Source organism: Salvelinus fontinalis, chromosome 11 (assembly GCF_029448725.1).
Source record: "Salvelinus fontinalis isolate EN_2023a chromosome 11, ASM2944872v1, whole genome shotgun sequence".
Taxonomy (NCBI): Eukaryota; Metazoa; Chordata; class Actinopteri; order Salmoniformes; family Salmonidae; genus Salvelinus; species Salvelinus fontinalis.
In genome coordinates this window covers 13,534,466-13,551,823 of record NC_074675.1, presented here as the reverse complement: position 1 = coordinate 13,551,823, position 17,358 = coordinate 13,534,466, and the positions used below count along the sequence as shown (strand labels likewise).

The window sequence follows — 17,358 nt, the reverse complement described above, 5'->3', positions numbered from 1 at the left end:
CCATAGGGCTGCGCACAATTGGCCCAGCGTCATCCGGGTTAGGGTTTGGCCGGTGTAGGCCGTCACTGTAAATAAGAACTTGTTCTTAACTGACTTGCCTAGTTAAATAAAAGTTAAATAAAAATAAATAAAAGGACAAGAGCTGTGTCTAGCTATGCTCTCCAGAGCAGAGCACCACTGAAGTTAGTGATTACTAAGGTGGCTTTGAGTGTGGAGATGGATCAACTGAAGTTGAAGATCCCTGGTATCTGTGATGCACACCATTTGGTGAGATGTAGATCCAGTGGCGAGCGTGATACTGAGGAGACCCTGTCTATCCTTGATATTGAGTGTTTGCCTGATAAAGTCATGCTAGGATATGTTAGTTATCCCGTGAGAGCGTTTGTGGGTGCCAAGGTTATGGTCATGTTGCAGCAGTGTGTGGGAGGGACATTCTGAGGTGTGGGAAGTGTGCAGGAGGGCATGGGACAAAGGAGTGTGTAGTTTCGGAGGAAAAAGTAGTGTGTTGCAATGTTGGGGGAGTTCATGTTGCTGGGGATCATGTGCGAGTGAAACAGGTTGAGGTTCCAAGGGGTTGAGCAGTGCAAAAAGTGACAAATGCTGAGGCAGTGAGGAAAGTAGAGGATGATGGGCAAAGGGTAAGGGATCATGAGAGAATACCAATAAGTAGTAGGGCAGGAATGAGTGTCCTGAAATAGTTTGTGTTTTAGCAAGGTTGGTTTCTTGGCATTCATCGCTATGGTAATTAACTGTACAGCACAGATGAAAAGGAACAGAAGTCGCAGAAGATAAAAGTAGTAGTAGCAGCAAGTAGTAGCAGCAGCAGAAAAGTTATTAGGAGTGAACGATTTAACTGCAGAATAGTTAGAGGAGATCTTGAAAGGAGTCCCATCCTCCCAAGCTAGAAGCCAGGAGTAGGAACAGTTCGAGAAAAGTTGTGGGATAAGGAGTGTGTTTTGATTTTATAGGTGCAGGGTTAGTGGGTGGTGCAAATGTTATTTTACCGTTCACATTTCTATATATATTTGTCAAATTCCGAACTGAGAAGGGCTGGATTTCTCAAAAATCGTCTCATCAGGCGAAAATTCAAACGAAGAAGATCTGCGTTCTCAGTCGTCACTAGTTACCACAGCCACAAATTCATAAACCCCGCCCATTACTACAATTTAACTTCTTAAAATGTGATTTTAAACCTAACCTTGAACCTAACCTTAACCCCACTGCTAACATTATGCCTAACCCTAAACTTTTTTTTTTAAGTGAATTGTTCATATCTAGCCAATTTTGACTTTGTGTTTTCTAGTGGAAACCGTATTTTCGGGCATGAAGAAAGGTTAACTTCCGGGTGTGCGGCATCGGAAACGCTTCATGAGAGAAAGGCGGACCCCTCCTCTGCTGTCCTTTCTTTGAAACTTTATTTTTTAACAATTGCCTGCACTGCACTCTTGAAGTACCAGGTGTTCAATTTAGCAAATTATTTAATTCCTGTAACGCTGCAAAGTTTATAGCCGCCTTCGCTTGATTACGGAGTGATCTGTCAAGAACTGCTTGCCTTGAGAGAAGTGTGACAGCTGCCTTTTTCATCAGGGAAGCCGCAGTGAACTCTTTGAACACAAGAAAATGGGGGATAAAGAATTGATGTGGGCCTTGAAAAATGGAGACCTTGACGAGGTTAAGACCTTAATGAAGGTACGATATACTGTAGCTATCTTACTCGAAAATCAGCCAGCTAAGTGCGCTAGCTAGCTATGTTTTGTCTGTATAGCTAGCAAACGTTAGCTAGCCATGGCATTGCAAGGTTAGCTAGCTAGGTAGCTACCTTTCATTGCTAGCTTAGTGTACATTAGCTAACTATCCGTTCACCTAACTATCACAAACTCACTGTAGTTAGTTAGCTAGAAGGTTTGCTTTTACAAACGTTTGTTAAACAATCGGTACCTAGATTGGGTAGATTGTTAGATAGCCAGCGTTAGCAAACTACCATGCTAAACAGAAATGGTTAGCTAGCTACTGCAACAACTTGTTGTAATCTGATTCAATCACAGTGTATCGGTGTGTCTTTTTGCTATTACCTAATGAATGACTATTTCTGCAGACAAGCATATATATGGTCAAGTACCTAGCTAACGTTAACTAATTATTAAGCTAGATAGTTGGCCCCTGCTTGAGAATCAGTCTTGGTTGGTTTTAGCAAGCAGCCTAACTAGTTATAGCAAAATCCACAGGCCCCTGTTGTTGTGACAGCTAGCTAGTGTGAAGTGAGATTTGTTGCAAGGCAGATCTATCTAGATGGCTAGCTTGCTAACTTCATGCCGTTGAAAACATGAAGTAGGCCTAATCATACTAGTTTGCGCTCTGCTTTGAATGAGGATGTTCCGGGAAATCTTATCATTCAGCCTCCATACTGACTGAGTCTCACTAATTATCAGGCCACACCTATGCCATTTTTAGAGCAGTGAAACATTACCTATTGGTCTGTAAACAGGTCATTTAGACATTAACTTATTTTGGTCAAATTCTAGACATAAAATAGACTCAAACTTGAATCAATCATATTTGAAGAACACTAATGGTGGCAGTCGTTTTGTAGGCATCTCCTTGAAATATATTTTTATCACCAATGTTGCATTCTCTGTAGGCCTACATTCCAGGCACACATGGTGCATTTGGAAAGTATTCAGACCCCTAGACTTTTCCCACATTTTGTTACATTTCAGCCTTATTCTAAAATGGAGATGTTTTTTTAAATCCCTCAACAATCTACACACAATACCCCACAATGACAATGCAAAAACAGGTTTTTAGAAATTTTTGCAAATGTATTAAAAACCATTTTTTTCTCACATTTGCATAAGTATTCAGAACCTATACTCAGTACTTTGTTGAAGCACCTTTGGCAGCGACTACAGCCCTGAGTCTAGGGTATGACGCTACAAGCTTGGTACGCTTGTATTTTTGGAGTTTCTCCCATTCTTCTCTGCAGATCTTCTCCAAGCTCTGTCAGGTTGGATGGGGAGCATTGCTACACAGCTATTTTCAGGCCTCTCCAGTTATGTTCGATCGGGTTCAAGTCCAGGCTCTGGCTGGGCCACTCAAGGACATTGAAACTTGTCCTGAAGAGTACAACCTTGGTTTCATCAGACCTGAGAATCTTGCTTCTCATTGTCTGAGAGTCCTTTAGGGCTGTCATGTGCCTTTTACAGAAAAGTGGCTTCTGTTTGGCCACTACCGTAAAGGCCTGATTGGTGGAGTGCTGCAGAGATGGTTGTCCTTCTGGAAGGTTCTCCAATTTCCACAGAGGAACTCTGGAGCTCTGTCAGTGACCATCAGGTTCTTGGACACCTCCCTGACCAAGGCCCTTCTCCTCCGATTGCTCAGTTTGGCCGGGCGGCCAGCTCTAGGAAGAGTCTTGGTGGTTCCAAACTAATTCAATTTCAAGAATGATGGAGGCAACTGTTCTTGTGGAGCTTCAATGCTGTAGAAATCTTTTGGTACCCTTCACCATATCTGTGCCTTGACACAATCCTGTCTAGTGGCTCTGTTGACAATTTCCTTTGACCTCATGGCTTGGGTTTTGCTCTGACATGCACTGTCAACTGTGGGACCTTAGACGGGTGTGTGCCTTTCCAAACCATGTCCAGTCAATAGAAACAGGATGGACTTCAGCTCAATTTCGAGTCTCATAGCAAAGGGTCTGAATACAAATGTAAATAAGGTATTCATGTTTTTTAATTTTAATACATTTGCAAACATTTCTAACCCTATTTTCACTGTCATTATGGGGTAGAAAAAGGCTGTATCATAACAAAATGTGGGGAAGGGGTCTGAATACCCCCCCCCCCCTCCCCCCCCCCCAATGCACAGTACATAAGATATCTAAGCATTGGATCTTTCTGTGATGTACCTGAAAATAATACTGAAACACGGCTTGTGGTTTGAGGTTTAGCCAGTCTGGTGTAGGTTGAACACCTTAAAATAGCTGTGGGTTAACTCTTGTTGAAAGCTGAACCACACTGATGAAGCGTTAGGTCTGTAGAGCTCCTGTGTAAAAGCAACATGTCTTTTTATGAATTTTATTTAGACAGTAGGCTTGGAGCTAGACAATCTGACCTCTATTCTTTATAGACCTATCAGTTGATTAGCTAACATCTGTGAAATAGCCTAGCTCTAACCATTAGGGTGGACTGTATTTAGGCTCTGCTTTCCTTTCAGCTTTTGGTGATTGAGTTTAATCAAAGTCAGAGGTACAGCTATTAAAAAAAAAATCTTTACTGATTTTGGCAAGCAAGACCGTTACTAATGCACTGAGTTGCTGCATTACTCATATTGATCTCAAAGGCTGCGTTTACACGGGCAACCCAATTCTGATCTTTTGCCGCTAATTAGTCTTTTGGCCAATCAGATGTTTTGCCAGTAATTGACCAAAATATCAGAATCTGCCTGCCTGTGTAAACATAGCCCAATAATCCCGGATTACAATTAAATTGCAATAGGATGGAAATGTTTCAGATCTGGGCCATTCAGTTGCGGAGATGGGTTTTTCCGCCCTTTGCCAAAGATTTTTCAAAAGCAGGCAGCTCCTAGACACTTCATACTGCACATGTGGAAATTAGACTGTGATCCACTGTGGTTTCCCTTATCCCTCAACCTGAATGAAGCCATTGAAATTGGCCCCATATTACCCAGCTCCTGGAGGTGATATTTGAAAACTATTAGAACGGGGATGAGATACCATCATGCCTAATGGATTCAGTTGGCTTGGGTGTAAAATGAAGGTGTGGAATCAGGTTTCCACTGTTTTCCCTGACCTTCAAGGGAATAGTGACACAGGTGAGCATGCCAGAGATGGGCCTCTGTGGGTTATATATATGGGCCTCTGGGTTATATATATATCTGTCATACAGCTAGTGACAGGATAGCAGTTTGACTCCACATCACTGTCGGGTTAAGCCGTTATGTTTGTCATTCATATATATTCATATTTGAACTGCAGGAAGGGCAACTAGTGTCTGCAGCTGCTGTCTCAGTTTATCCAATAGAACCTTTCTCACCAGGCTACATTAGCCTAACTCACGGGAGAGTAGAGAGGAATGTGTAAACTCTGAATACAACACATGGATGGACCATAGGCTACATTTACCTGAGTTATGGAGATCTATCAAGCTTCAGAAATCCAATGAATTGCAGCAAAGGCATCCATTGGATCACTGTGCTGTCTAGCCTAAGCTTTTGACAGCAGGTGAGTGGTGCTAGCATTACCCAAAGCCTGGCTGTAACCTTTACTGCGCCAGATTGATTATCACGCCCGGCCGGCACAGCTAAAGACTAGCCCAGACCCCGACTCATCTCCTGAAAGGCTTGTTGCCTTAATTCCATTACCGCGTAACTGCCCTATGCAGAGACTCAAACAAAAACCATTGACTTCAAAGTTTAGCAAACCATAAAACTCAATGCGCAAGGATTTGTCTACTCTTAACAATTTCCACTGAACATTTTACAAAACACATTTACAGCAAGAACTATGCAAAAACAAAGTTTGATAACCGCACTAAACTGAGATTTTACCGTATTTCTTTTACCAAACTTTTTTTTTTCTTACATTTTTTATTTACTGTGGAAATTGTTCAACGTTGTCATTGTGCATAGAGCTGTGTGATTTTGTTAAACTTTGAAATCAATGGGTTTTGTTTGACATACATTTTTTAAGTGAAAAAACTGAGTCATCAAATCTTCTGGTGACCAACACAGACGAAGGATAGCCGTGCCCCCTCAACCCCTGCTCTAGTGTCTCTCCATCACACTCTTGCTTCCTGTAATAAGATATGTCTCTCTGTCACACAAGCGGAGTAGGTTCTGCTTCATGTTCATGGGTACACCGTAGGTCCTAGCTAATGTATAACCTATAGAGCTGCTGTCTGGGAATCCATTTCTGTCCTGTAGCTAGCCAGGTACTATAGAAAGTCATTCAAATGGGTTGGTTTTATGCAGGATGCTTAGCAGGTGAATACATTCCAGTCCTCTCTTTCCTCGGGCCAGATAGCCAGCTAATGAGAAAGGTGCTATGGTATGACCTGGTACTGACAACGCTGCCTGGTCTGAGTGACCGGTCTCTGTAATGAGTATTGTCCCTTCAGGACTACCCACCGCTCCACACAATGGACTGTGGAGGAGCTATAGAGCCTGTCTTTCTTCTCGCCTGTAGGCTTGACAGTTTGAGGCCTCGCAATACCACAGCAGGGAGACTCTAGGAAGAGGCGTGTGGTGTGATTGTGTGACGGCCTCTGTTTTGAACTGAGGGGTGTTTCTGGCACAAGAAAGGATTTCTATTATGTGATTGTATTAACTGTGTGCATGTCCATGCAGTAAGTGTTTATGTTCCTTTTAGCAAGCGGGTGACCAAGTCTTGATACAGGAGGGGAAGTTGTGTAGGTGATGGTATCTCAACCGTTTTTAAAATATTTTTTTTTTAGGATGAGGATGTGAACAGGACCCTGGAGGGTGGCAGGAAGCCCCTGCACTATGCTGCTGACTGTGGCCAGGCTGAGATGCTGGAGTTCCTCCTCTCCAAGGGCGCAGATGTCAACGTAAGAGCTGCTAGTGGGAATACTGCTATCAATATAGGCCTACTGCTGTTATACAGTTATTAGAATACTGCTGTCAATATAGGCCTACTTTTATACAGTTATTAGAATGCTGCTGTCTATAGGCCTACTTTTATACAGTTATTAGAATTCTGCTGTTAATATAGGCCTACTTTTATACAGTTATTAGAATACTGCTGTTAATATAGGCCTACTGTTATACAGTTATTAGAATACTGCTGTTAATATAGGCCTACTGTTATACAGTTATTAGAATACTGCTGTTAATATAGGCCTACTTTTATACAGTTATTAGAATACTGCTGTCAATATAGGCCTACTTTTATACAGTTATTAGAATACTGCTGTCAATATAGGTCCTACTGCTGTTATACAGTTATTATACTGCTGTTAATATAGGCCTACTTTTATACAGTTATTAGAATGCTGCTGTTAATATAGGCCTACTTTTATACAGTTATTAGAATACTGCTGTTAATATAGGCCTACTGTTATACAGTTATTAGAATACTGCTGTTAATATAGGCCTACTGCTGTTATATTGTTAGTATTTAAAAACCGTATTCTAATTTGAGTCCTTCTCTGTTTTATTAGTACTGAAATGGAAGAAGGCTATGGTGGTAGCCCTCTCTGTCACCGATCTGCTCACGTTAGAGAGATCAGTTATTACTGATGACCAAGGAGGAAGGATGATACGTTTTCCATTCTGTGTGTTTGCATTAATTTGCTTATTGAATAGATCTAATTTTACCAGAGAAAACAGCACTCCCTTATTCTGAATCCACTCATACAAAGCTTCTACTATAGTCAACCACATACTGTAGTAACGACTCAGACCGACATGACTTAACTACTGTAGACTCTGCTAGTTTTGTTCAGACATGTAGAGAGTGGTTAAGCTCTATGTTTGGACCAATGGGATTCCTCCGTTATAAGGGACTTGTCATTCTCCTGAAGCCCCCCCCCCCAATTCCCTCAGTGTGGAGAGAGCGGCACAGTCTAACTGGCCACATAGTCTGTCAGAATGCTCCCCTGAGCCTCAACCCATTACCACACTGCAGTGGAGGGAATCGATCTGCTGTTACAATCGGATGGAGTAGTGTGATGGTTGTGGCATTTACAAGTTAGGGAAGGTGACCATATTGTACAGTTCTGCGCTAGTATCTTTCTAGGTAGCCTCGGTGTGCAACTGTTGTTAATATTATAAATTCTTAACCATATTCGAAGCACTTCTTTGGTCTCAGTCCCCTCAGCTCCTCAATATTGCCACACAAGCCTGAACGTGCTTATGGATGTCACTGACGTTATAGTTAGTTTCACACAGACACGTGTTGACCGTTCAGGCGATACCTGCTAGAGCTGGAAGTTCTGACCTTCCAGTGTGAATTTGGAATGCTTGTTAACTAGGCCCAGCTCTCACTGCACACAGTCTGTAGGGCCATGTCCTCTCCCCACCTCCCTTATCTGCCTCACGGTCTGATCACCACCACACTTGTCATTCACTCCAACATCCATCAGTCTGCCTCTTACACCATTTTGTTTTCTCTAGGCTTGTATCACTAACACCCCCCCCCCCCCCCCCCCCCCCCCCCCCCAGAATGTGTACCCCTGTCTCTCTTCCCCAGTCCCTTCAGATAAGGGGCCCCAGCCAGGGCTCCTGAAACAGGAGAGATAAATAGTGCCAGAGTGGATTTCCTCTAATTCATTGACGTGATAAGGAGAGAAATAAAAGCTCTCCGTTTGAGTTATTTCCTGTGATAACGAGAGTGACGTGATGTGCCCTTGTGTTGGAGGCAGGGACGACTGGTCTGCTGATGTATGGCGCCTGTCCACGCACAAACCCGCTTACTTCCTTTTTTTTCACTTTCTTTGGTCTCCCACAGGCCCCAGACAAACATGGTATCACTCCGCTGCTCTCTGCCACGTACGAGGGTCACCTCACCTGTGTCAAGATCCTGCTAGAAAAGGTAATGCCACACACGCGTGCACAGAGCTGTCTTTACACTCGTCAGAGCCATTTCTGTGTTGGAAGTTCTGTGTGATGTGTAACTGCTGAGGTAACTCCTGTATGACAAGGGACTACAGTAAAGGCTGAATGTTCAGTGACTGTCTGGTCCTGGCTGCCCAAACCTTCTGTTCTGTGTGGAGGGAGCTGGAATGTTCCCAGACCTCATCACACAGCACTGCTGCTGTTTCTTACTCTCCCACTAGCTAGTCACACACACACACACACACACACACACCTCACTCAGCTCTGGAACACTGAGGAGATGATGATACGATGGCTGAATGTGACACCTCTGTCCTGGCAGTCACCCACCGCTGTAGTGAGGAGCCAACACTTTTCCTGAACACCAAGGAGCTGCTTTTACAGTCCTGTAATGCTGCCATTTTGGATTCATACAAGCAGATAGGTTTTGTATTCTTTGAGAGGTGATCTTTGTCAAATTATGAAATCTTATTCCTAGTACACAGTAACTACTATCACAGTGCAGTTGTAGAGCAGTGATTTGGGCTATATTTGTTTGATGCAGAACTGTGTACATACAGGATATGATTTGGGCCATATTTGTTTGATGCAGAACTGTGTACATACAGGATATGATTTGGGCACTGCCTTGTGGAGTAGAGTCAGTCACTCACTGTGTGGTGTTAGTTTTCATTCAGCTCACGTTTTCCCAGCTGCTATCTGTTATCATGGCGTGCCGGCTCAGTGAGGTACCTGTTGTGCAGCCACATAGAAATTACAGATGTCTCCGTTCTCTAATAGTAAGCCCTGTGGAGGCTTATATCACTTTCCTCTCTTTCTCTCCCCCTCACTCTCCCCTCTTTCTCTCCCCCTCACTCTCCCCCCTCTTTCTCTCTCCCTGCTTCCCTCTGAAAACATGCCAAACTGCTGTGAAATGGATGTACCCCTCTCTCCCTCACTCGTAGTTGCACAACACAAAGGGTAGAAGCATAATATGGTCATTTCTTTCATTACCTCGTGATTGTGCTTTTTTTTATGTCTGTGGTCTCTATCTGGGGAGCGCCGACATGTCAGAACAATTACAAATTACTTTCATAAAACGTGTGTGCGCCTCAGCATTTGTATGTGGATGTTTGTGTTTTCTTGTTTCTGACTGTGTGAGAATGGAAACCAACAGGCTAATATTTCCAGTGGGTAAGCATCTGTCATCTCCCAGCCCCAGCCAGGCTAAATGAGGTGGGGTATACAAAAGCTCCGTGCCGCGCTTCTCCGAGAGTGGCGTAGGCGGCCTCACTCGCCGAGAGATCCAGCGTCACAGCAGTTAAGGGACTTACTCGCGACGGGACTGCCAAAAACACGTCGCCACTCGCCTGTGTCCAAACTCCAAGCGGCGCCCCTCTTTGCATCCTACGGACACGACCCGCCACGTAAATCACCCGGCACCAACACTACTGGGAGGGGACACAGTCATGATGCATGCAGAGACCGAGATATCATATGGATTAGAGGTCGACCGATTCAGATTATTTTTTTATTTTTTTACACCGATTAATCAACCAAATTATTTTCTTTTATTTTTCTTTCTTTATTTAGTGTATATGTAATAATGACAATTACAACAATACTGAATGAACACTTGAACACTAACTTAATATAATAGATAAATAAAAATCTATTTAGTCTCAACTAAATAATTAAACCTGACTGTTCCATTTGGTTTAAATAATGCAAAAACAGTGTTGGCGAAGAAAGTAAAAGTGCAATATGTGTCATGTAAAAAAGCTAATGTTTAAGTTCCTTGCTGAGAACATATGAAAGCTGGTGGTTCCTTTTAACATTTGTCTTCAATATTCCCAGTTAAGAAGTTTCAGGTTGTAGTTATTATAGGACTATTTCTCTCTATACCATTTGTATTTCATATACCTTTGACTATTGGATGTTCTTATAGGCACTATAGTATTGCCAGCCTAATCTCGGGAGTTGATAGGCTTGAGGTCATAAACAGCGCTGTGCCCCAAGCATTGCTAAGAGCTGCTGGCAATACTAGTGCTGTTTAAATGAACGCTTACAAGCCTGCTGCTGCCTACCACCGCTCAGTCAGACTGCTCTATCAAACATCAAATCATAGACTTAATTATAATAAACACACAGAAATGCGAGCCTTAGGTCATTAATATGGTCAAATCCGGAAACTATCCTTTCGAAAACAAAATGTTTATTTCAGTGAAATACGGAACCGTTTCGTATTTTATCGAACGGGTGGCATCCATAAGTCTAAATATTGCTGTTACATTGCACAACCTTCAATGTTATGTCATAATTACGTAAAATTCTGGCAAATGAATTACGGTCTTTGTTAGGAAGAAATGGTCTTCACACAATTCGCAACGAGCCAGACGGCCCAAACTGCTGCATATACCCTGACTCTGCTTCCACTGAACACAAGAGAAGTGACACAATTTTCCTAGTTAATACATGCAGAGACCATGCCTGCTAACATGAATTTCTTAACTAAATATGCAGGTTTAAAAAATATATACTTGTGTATTGATTTTAAGAAATGCATTGATGTTTATGGTTAGGTACATTGGTGTAACGACAGTGCTTTTTTCGCGAATGCGCTTTTTAAATCATCACCTGTTTGGCGAAGTAGGCTGTGATCCGATGATAAATTAACAGGCACCGCATCGACTATATGCAACGCAGGACAAGCTAGATAAACTAGTAATATCATCAACCATGTGTAGTTAACTAGTGATTATGTTAAGCTTGATTGTTTTTTGTAAGATAAGTTTAATGACAGCTATCAACTTACCTTGGCTCCTTGCTGCACTCACGTAACAGGTGGTCAGCCTGCCACACAGTCTCATCGAGGAGTGCAATGTAATCGGTGTCCAAAAATACCGATTGTAATGAGAACTTGAAATCAGCCCTAATTAATCGACCATGACGATTTTATTATATATTTTTTTTAATCGGTCGACCTCTAATATGGATGGAACCAGATCACCTCTTAGGGATGGGACAGTCACGATACATGCAGAGACCGAGATATCATGTGGCTGGAACCAGATCGCCTCTTGGGGAGGGGACGGTCTCGGCGCGATACGTCAGCAATTGAAACCCCATCTGGCAGAAATGAGAATGTGGCGTCTGTCATCAGGCGAAGGAAGGCACTTCCCTCATCAGCAGGGGTTAGGCCTGAAGTGGAGTGCGAGGAGATTTGAGTTGACGCTCCACACCACAGCAGCCTGATGGCTCATTTCAGCCAGAAGCACCACCATCAGGACTGGAGCTCTGAAACACTTTCTCTCTGGCTACCTTTCCCCACACTGTTATTACACATCAAGAGCAACAGCAGGCCAGTGCTTGAATGTCTACTCATTGATTCATGTCCACTCGTTTATTCAGCTTTAAGAAACATTCAGAGGAATCTGATACTGCATCGTTAGTCCACTACTACCAGAATGTATCATTCATGATAACTCAAATATTCATTTTGGACAAAATGCTTGATAGTCTCGGAAGTGTGCACCTGATCATCATGGGAGCTGACCTCTGACTGCCCCCAGGAGGTTCCTGCATTATCGAAGGCCTGTTAACCCTGTGTCTAACCAGCCAGCAGGCTGGGGGAGGGAGTGTTGCTGACTTGACTACAGGCCAGAGAGACGGCTTCAGAACAACACGGGGCTTGTTAATTATGAATCAACACTGAATCCCTCCCTTAACAACTCCCACTCTTTTATTTTTATTAACCCATCAACCCCCCCCTAAAAAAAATATTTTTTTATTTTACAGCTTTTGTGCTACATACACATTTTACATACATGGTACTTTTATATAAAGCAGTCACAACAAAAATACATTACCAAACATAAGCTCTTCAATCCCACCATTCTCAGCCCATCCCACCTATCAACATAGACCACACTCTTTTAACTGTTGGCCATGGCCATTGGGTCAGGAGTATGATATTATTCAGCCTAGTCTTCTAGCTGCATTAGACCTGGGGTGTATTCAGTGATGTGAAACGGTCTGAACGTTCTGTGAAATGTTGCAGATAGAAATGGAGTGAGTAGAGCTCACACTGTTCCTTGTTCAATCATCTGTTCTACGTCATACGTAACGTTACGTTACCTCCTCCTGATCAGGCCCCAGTCTACACTGTGCTAGGCAAGTGAGGGAGAGTGATTGTGTATGGGTACCGCAGTGTGAAGAATGTGTCGTGATGGATTTAAGACTTGAAGGGTGGGCTGGGTAACAGGAAATGAGTTAGTAGGATTGTGCAGACTACCATTTCCTCCCTGTCTAAATGTAGACCTCTGCGCACCACTATGGGCATGTTGCTAGGAGGGAGGAGGACTGGGGGGAGTGAGACATGCTCGTACTGTGTCGGGATGCTATTAATCTTCTCTCTTCTCTCAGGATGATGTTTAGCTTTTGGGACTAACTAGCCAAGATACTTTTTCATGTGCTCGACAATAGATGCCAGAAATGGTTTGTTGTGGACAACAGTGTGTGTATAGATAGATAGTACTACCTTTTCCAGGCTTATAGTGGCTCAGTTGGTTGAGCATTGTGCTTGCAACACCAGGGCTGTGGGTTCAATTCCCACGGGGAACCAGTATGAAAATGTATGCACTCACTACTGTAAGAACTCTGGATAAGAGCGTCTGCTAAATGTTACACTACAGCCTCCCGCTCACCCTCACTGTCTTACAGTACAGCATACCCCTCACTGTCTTACAGTACAGCATACCCCTCACTGTCTTACAGTACAGCATACCCCTCACTGTCTTACAGTACAGCATACCCCTCACTGTCTTACAGTACAGCATACCCCTCACTGTCGTCTTGCAGTACAGCATACCCCTCACTGTCGTCTTGCAGTACAGCATACCCCTCACCCTCGTCTTGCAGTACAGCACCCCCCTCACCCTCGTCTTGCAGTACAGCACCCTGCTCGTGTTTTGGTCAAACAGCCGTCCAATCTTTTTCCTCTTCTTTGAGCACAGTGCAGCCAACAGAAGTCAGTTTCTCCATCCCCATACAGATATCGAGCTCTCCTTTCTTTCCTCTCCTCCCTCGTTCAAGGCCATGTAAAATATGCCCCGTGAACGGCCCCGCGGCCGCTTGACTGGAGCGGGCGGGTCGATGGACTCCTGTAAGCATCACATCTTATAACCAATTCTGAGGGGAGGAGATCTGAGGGCCTGATAGATTATGCATGGGCAGTCTTTCCTTTCCACTCAATAATGGCATAATGAAGACTTAATGGACACCTCGGCCAAGAGGCAGACTTACATAACCCCTATTACTACTTACTGCACGCACACACACGCACACACACACCGTGGCGTTGTTTGGCTCTGTCACTCCAGGATGCTGTGACTGGCCTACATCTCACTTAGCTCAGGCTGTATCACATCCGGCCGTGATTGGGCGGCGCACAATTGGCCCAGCGTCGTCCAGGTCTTGCCGGGGTAGGCCGTCATTGTAAATATGAATTTGTTCTTAACTGACTTGCCTAGTTAAAGGTTAAATACATTTAGAAAATAGTTGCAGCCTCAATCTCTTCCTGGCTGGATGTTGTTTGGACCATCAGTGTTTACTGGCTACCATCATTACTCCCATTTTAGACTAGCTCATTATTCTAAGTGGAGACCGGTGGATCTCCGTGGTAGATAGTCTGCAGTTGTTTTCTCCCCCCTCTCAGTAGAGCCCAGGGAGAGTGAGAAGCCGTGTCGGTATACGACAACACGAGTTGGTCTTCACTGGATAATACAGCTAGCTAGCTCCAGTTATGAGTCAGGGAATGCTCATTATATGGTGCTGGAAGGCTCCTGTAGGTAGGTAGCAGCCTTCTCCCAGGCTGTGTTGACTAGGAGTCTTGTTGAGGTGAGCGTCGGGGTGAAGTGGTGCTGTTGTGTAAATGAGGCCTATGGAGTACTGCTACTTCTGGGTCCTCCGTCCTCCTCCGCCGGTACCAGCTGCTAGCTAATGACTTCCCCTGAGCTAGAGGGCCTCCTCCGCCTCCTCTTCCTCCTTGTTCTCTTTGCCGTCAGCCCGCGAGAGCCTGGAAGACGATGACCATGGAGAACAGCAGGCTTGGTCACAAGATAACACACCATCCAAGTACAGGTGTTGAGGCTTCGCTCCTGCTCGTTCTCTCTCGCTGCGTGTCTGCAGATTGCTGTTTTGTTTAACCATGTTACCACATTTATTTAGTGATAGTTTGGTCCTGTTATGAATATTGAAAGCCATACAATCTCACTAAGCCAGGTCATCATTGTAAATAAATAAAAAATATATAACTTTTCACAAAGTTGCATCAGAACACTGTAAACTGTATTGTGAGATGCAAGTAAACTCTTAAATGTAGCTTTCCCCCCAATTTTAGAGATCTCTTTCTAAGATGGTATCCACCAGTCCTGTTTAATCCCTGTAGCCCGTGCCCCGCTCCGATGCTCCTTTTGGCAGCACACACACTTTCTGCCTGGCACTCAGTGAGTCAGGCTTCTCCACTCGACAATGGCGTGTTCTCTGCCCGGGCTCCGTAAGCCCCCGCTAAGAGGCTGAAGTCTTCCATTAAAGTTGTTGGTCTGGTAATGCTCGACCACTCGTCAGCTAGTCTTCTTGTAAATTTAATCCCACTTTGTCCGTTATTTGCAACCCTTGCTGCATTCCCTTCACCCTCATTCACCTTCACTGTCTTGTTCTTAAACAGTGTGTGTGTGTGTGTGTGTGTGTGTGTGTGTGTGTGTGTGTGTGTGTGTGTGTGTGTGAGAGGAAGAGCAACATTGGGTTAGAGGGAGTCGGCCAGAGCAGGGCGCTACACAGCTTTGCTTCTCTTGAACCTATAATGAGTAGTAGTTTGGGATGCTTGTTGATGAGTTAATCAGTGATTAAGCGCAGTGCCTTGCCGTTCCTTTTGGAATGCACTTGGAGGGTGAGAGGGACTACATCATCACAGAGTGGGTTGAGGGGGACAAGCAGGTTGGCCCACACTCTCACAGAGCATTACTGATGGGCTGAACCTGTGGCCTTGGGTCGAGGGCCGGATGGGGGTGTAGGGTGAACACTGATTCTAACCTTGGCCTGTAGTTCACTTAGAGAGAGGGTTCACACTGTTGAGGCCTTGACGCTCCACTCAGATCATAATGTCTCCCTGTCATGTCCCCCCCCCCCCCCCCCCCAGGGAGCCGACAAGGAGCAGAAAGGACCAGACGGGCAGAGCGCCTTCGAAGCAGCCGAGACCGACGCCATCAAGGCTCTCCTCAAGTGAGACGGGAGCCTAGAAGGGACGGACAGGCGGATGCAGCAGTGGTCCCCCAGACAGACAAGATGGACACACCGCTTCCCCCGACCTCTGTCTTTAGCACTGCTTTGTCTGTTTGCGGTTTTTGTTTTTTCCCTTTTTTGTTTTATTTTTTAAGGTATAGGGATTCTCTCTTCTTGCCTCTTCAGTAGCCATTGAATGGATGGACTTGTCAATCATGTCTCCCTAAGGGACCAAACACCGAGGGGGAAAAGCACCGACTTGGACCCTCCCTGAACACACAAGGATGCAATGTAAAAATGAATAGAGCTTAACTCTTAAATATGATCGCGCTCAAGTCCTGTGTGCACTCCTTTCACAAAGATGTTGGCAGAAAAACAACGGAGACATTCAATAGTGTTCATTTTGGTTGGCCGTTTTCAGTATTGTAAGACCACTTGGTTATATTCATCTTCCAAACATCAGTTGTGCTAGATGGAGAACGGTTGTAAAGATGAATTCTATTCGCCCAGTAAGATGGCCTCCTCTTTCCCCTGGCTGTGTACTGTAGCTCTTCTCTGTAGACCTGACTGGCTAACTGTCCACTGCTTCAACTAGGGGGGTTTGTACTGTATGAGAGGGTAGGTCCTGTTTAGGTCGCTAATAATATTGGTTACTCACTCTCTACGTAACCCTCTACTGATAACATATCACACTAAACATTAATGACCAAGGTTACTCTAACGTATAATAGCGTAAATACCCCCTTGACCAATCACCATGTTGGCTATTACAAAACAATATATGTAAAATAAATTTTGATTAATTTGTTATTAAAACATTGCTGTGTAGTGATGACATTATGTCAACATTGACCATTTATGCAATTTAGAATTGCATAATGTTTTTCCCTTTTGAGTGAGTTTTGAACGTGTTCTGATCTGCAATCCTTTGTTGCCGCAGTGTGTTTTGTATTAGATGAATTTGGTGGGTGGGCTCTGAACAGAGGGATATACAGGGGTGTAGGGTTCAAACTGGGGATCGGGGAAATGATGGTCCTCTCTGGGTTTGATTAACCTGCCGGCTCTGCTGCATGTCAGAACTGCTTCTACTGCTACCTTCTCCAAAATGGATGCCTTCCTCTTTTGGTTGCTTTCAAATAATTACAATGCAATGGTAACAAAATACAAAACGCTTTCTCTCTGGCATTGTTGTGAGGGGAAAACTGAAATAAAAAATCTTAATTATTCTTGTCTTTGTGTGGTAATCCATTGGTTTTGTTTTCTGCTGGTATTGTCAACTTTTCAGTCAGTCTTACAAATCGAAAAACACTCATTGACTCTGCTCTTAGAACGGACACTTCTGAGCGGTGCGCACACTTAACTGTAATCTATATTAGTTCCTTTGTATACAGCTATACACGTCTGTGCACCCACTTACCTGCGAGGCTGCGATCCATACTAGGTGCTTTGTATACAGCCATGCCCTCCATCTTAATGACTTGAGTATTGCTTGTGTCTTTGTCAAAC

The 17,358-nt window shown here is 44.0% G+C and overlaps 1 protein-coding gene across 1 annotated transcript; it reads left to right on the top strand.

The window, feature by feature from the left end:
• Positions 1-1,337: 1,337 nt before the first annotated feature.
• LOC129865079 (myotrophin-like) lies at positions 1,338-17,078 on the top strand. Its single transcript, XM_055937551.1, has 4 exons — positions 1,338-1,689; positions 6,471-6,584; positions 8,486-8,569; positions 15,770-17,078. Exons 1-4 carry the CDS (start codon positions 1,621-1,623, stop codon positions 15,854-15,856), a joined length of 354 nt encoding a protein of 117 aa, XP_055793526.1. The 5' UTR covers positions 1,338-1,620; the 3' UTR covers positions 15,857-17,078.
• Positions 17,079-17,358: the final 280 nt, after the last annotated feature.